General features: G+C 37.6%; 1 protein-coding gene across 1 annotated transcript; it reads left to right on the forward strand.

The window, feature by feature from the left end:
• Positions 1 to 1,229: 1,229 nt before the first annotated feature.
• Positions 1,230 to 3,011, forward strand: defbl2 (defensin, beta-like 2; the record flags this gene model as incomplete). The annotated part of the gene is made up of 3 exons (XM_080435926.1): positions 1,230 to 1,290; positions 2,230 to 2,347; positions 2,881 to 3,011. 3 exons carry the CDS (start codon positions 1,230 to 1,232, stop codon positions 2,900 to 2,902), a joined length of 201 nt encoding a protein of 66 aa, XP_080292052.1. The 3' UTR covers positions 2,903 to 3,011.
• Positions 3,012 to 3,939: the final 928 nt, after the last annotated feature.

Genomic DNA, 3,939 nt, shown 5'->3' on the forward strand with positions numbered 1-3,939 from the left:
TTTTTGGATGGGGGATTTAACAATAGCCCCTTGCACATCAGAGCTGTGTGTTTTTTTGTGTGGGTTTGATTGTAGTTTGACAGCATCAGCACTATCACATGAACTACTGTCATGTTCACATACAGTAGAGAGAGAGAGAGAGAGAGACAGAGAGAGAGAGAGAGAGAGAGAGAGAGAGAGAGAGAGAGCCACAGGGCTGTAACCACCTCATGGTCACTCAAAACCTCTTTCTGAAGCTCTCTGCAACCATCTGTAAACTGTACAGGCGTTGTGGTCTAACTCTGAGGACTCACTGGTCTGAAGGAGTCCATTGTGGTCTAGTGTTACTCTCCTCTCTTTGATATTCCTGTTACTCTAAACTCCAACTGGCCAGGGGATAGGTGGTTGATGTAAGTACTGTAAACTTTTTGTAAGGTGAAGCTTCTTTTTTTCCCCTTTCTTCTCTAACCTGGATGTCTGTTCGCACTGCAGTCTCGTCAACTATAATCAAAAGGGGCAAATTCAACAATAAAGAGTCATCTATCTCCAGCTCTTTACGTAACAGAAAATATACATTTTCAGGTCAAGATACAAATTTCATCCGTTCAGGAGAGAGTCCTCATACAGAATTGCAGGATAAACACGTGTGATGAAGCAAAAAAACAAAAGAGCAGACACAATTGGAATTGGAACACTATAACATTGAAGCTGAAAGAATGGGTGCTCTTTCCTGATTGGATGAAATTTGTTGACCCGCCTGAAAAACATTGTAAAGCGCTTTGGAGAAAAGCGCTATATAAATTATTACTTTTTCTTCAGTTTTCTTTAAAGAGCTGGAGAGACGGGGTAGACTACTGTTTCAGAACAAACACCCTACAGCAATTATGCCAATCACAACATAGAGCTTTAACTTTGTAACACAACACACATTTTTTTTCTTCATTTCTTCTTCTTTTAACCAAAATAAATATCCCTCACAGCACCGTTAATGTATAGCTCCCCGTCTAAAAAAAGTACACAAACCAACTTCTCAAGAGGTGGGAGTTGTTGTCACACAAGTGCCAAACTGCACCGGTTCTTCTTCACAGCTCAGAGTGTAAAACATTATGACAGATACTTTGTTGTTGTGATTTGGACAGAGAGAGAGCATGGGACTCCTCCCCTGGTGGGACGCTGGGTGAAATGTTGTATAAATGCAGGGTCAGCCCCCTGGCAGCGACACTGTCTGAGAACTTAGTGGCACCAAAAACATGAAGGCTTTGAGCTTGGTGGTCCTTGTTGTGCTTCTCCTGATGCTCTCACCTGGAGAGGGTAAGCAGTGTGTACACACCTCACTTTCTTACTGTAGTGTATGTGTGTTAGAGTGCAAATCATTGGTGACAGGAAGAGTGGGAACCTTGATCCTTGATGTAAAATTGGCAATTTTGTCCCAAAATGTTAGAAAATGTAATATTGGGAAAATGGTTTTAAGTAATGTAAAGGATATATGAGAACTAAATTAGAAGATGCTTGAACATTCGCCAATTACGGCCTAATATTGCTACAATTGCAACAAATTGTTATAAAACCTGCTTGGTGCTTATCCAATAATTTTGGGCATAAACAATAATTTGAAGGATAAATGTAGTTCTGATAATGATGTATACCATGCATGTTGAAATCATCTTTACATTACTTCAGACCATTTTTCAAATATATATATATTTTTAAACAAAATAGCCAATTTCAGATCAAGGTGCCCACTCTTCTTGTATCCAAATCATTGTATAGATGGACATATTCCATTGAGTAATCATGGGCCTCTCACTGGAGGCTTTGTGGCATCCAGCAAAGTTATAAAACAAATCAGCAAATGACAATTTTCTATTGAATTAATTGTGTATTTTATTTGATTATACTAAAAGGTTTTGCAATGTATCGCATGTTACACACAATGAAAACATCATCAGCATATAGGCCTATAGGTAACAAAATCCTTGCCAAGTTATTAGTTGCGTGTGATAGGCAAGGGGCCCTATCTTGGGCACCGCCTTACCCATTATCCCTAAACTTCTTAGCCTTTTTTTTTCTAAAAACATTTTCAAATAGTTCAACTAGCCGATCTACATCGACGCATTGTGAGCTTGTAGATTGGCTATTTGAACTATTTGAAAATAAAAAAAGTAATAGTAAAAAATTGCAAAGAATTTTAGGGATAAGGGGTAAGGTGGCGTCCAAGATAGGGCCCTAAATGTGTTACTGTCTCCCCAGCCAATGATACGGAGTCGGAGATGCAGTACTGGACATGTGGGTATAGAGGACTCTGCAGACGGTACTGCTATTCCCAAGAATATATCGTTGGTCACCATGGCTGTCCACGCAGATACAGGTATTGATAGATAAAATAAAATAATGCTTGTTTTTTTTGGGGGGGGGGGTTGTCTCAAAGGCAGTTGACATACATCCGGTATAGAAAAACGACATTATATAAATTGGATAAAGTTGAAAGAGAAGTACAGTATTGCAAATTTTAAGATACACCCAAACCGGGACCTTTAATCACTTAAAATAACGAAAATAGCGCTTGTCTATATGCTATTTCCACTACTTTTGACAATTTATTTGAAATGTTTTTTGCATTTCTATTTTATTTTCCCCTGTGGTTTTCATCAGGATGGGGTATAATTATTTTACACTTAGTGACTACAGCTTTTAACAGAACAGAACATGATAAACATCTATGTAAGAACTCAAAACACGTCTTATTATTTTAACTGTGATGATAACCGGGACAATTTTGTATTTTAGAGATATTTGTCGGGGGTAGGGACAACCCAGCTTGAAACCGGGACAATCCTGGCCAAACCAGGTCCAAACCAAGTCTGGTCACCGAATCTTATGTTGTGTTGTGCTTATTTCCAGGTGCTGTGCGGTGAGGTTTTAGCACTTCATCAGAGGAGGAAGAAGAAGTGACTGATGGAGCTTCTCTGAGCTAGAATTGAGTGGATGACTCCCATTGCTCAAACGTAGCTAGCTGGGACCATAGGAGGACCATATAGGATGATGGATGGACCACCAAGGATTGAACTACGATGTGTTCAATCGAAATCTGTACAATTTGTTTGGAAATTCTGAAATGCTGTGAAATATGAATGTCTGGACTTCAGTTAGACCTAATTGGTAGTTTAGTTACAGATGATAAAGGTTAGATTTTAGCTTTTCTACTGATGTTTTTTTTTCATACTGCTACTGATGTATTCTTTTTAAAAAACAAACAAAGAAATCTACTGCTTCACTCACATTAAATGTGTTTTGTGTTTGCAAAGATGTCGGCTTTGCACCCTGAAATGAATTGTTGTTGCTGAAAAGTTGTTAATAAATGCATGCAAATAAGTCATGTTTATTCCTAATCTGGTTTGTTTTGTAGCTGTTTGAATCTAATGTTGACGCCTGTCTGTTTTAAAGGGACAATTCACCCATAATATACAATATACGTTTTCCTCAAGACATTTTAACTGCTGCCCTTATTTCATTCAATATTTTACTGTTATGTTTTATTGCTAAATCAATTCTTATAAAACTACTGTACTAAATATAGGAAGCAGAGCAGCAGCAATATCTCTAAATTAAGTCGTTTTTGCCATAAAAATATTCGGAAGTGATGTAAAGTGGTATTTGTTAGTAATTCTGATAATGATGTATACCATGCATGTTGAAATCATCTTTACATTACTTCAGACCATTTTTCAAATATATATATATTTTTAAACAAAATAGCCAATTTCAGATCAAGGTGCCCACTCTTCTTGTATCCAAATCATTGTATAGATGGACATATTCCATTGAGTAATCATGGGCCTCTCACTGGGGGCTTTGTGGCATTCAGCACAGTTATAAAACAAATCAGCAAATGACAATTTTCTATTGAATTAATCTAATGTTGACGCCTGTCTGTTTTAAAGGGACAATTCACCCATAATA

Source organism: Gymnoscopelus braueri (assembly GCF_963280865.1).
Source record: "Gymnoscopelus braueri genome assembly, chromosome: 8".
NCBI classification, from domain to species: domain Eukaryota; kingdom Metazoa; phylum Chordata; class Actinopteri; order Myctophiformes; family Myctophidae; genus Gymnoscopelus; species Gymnoscopelus braueri.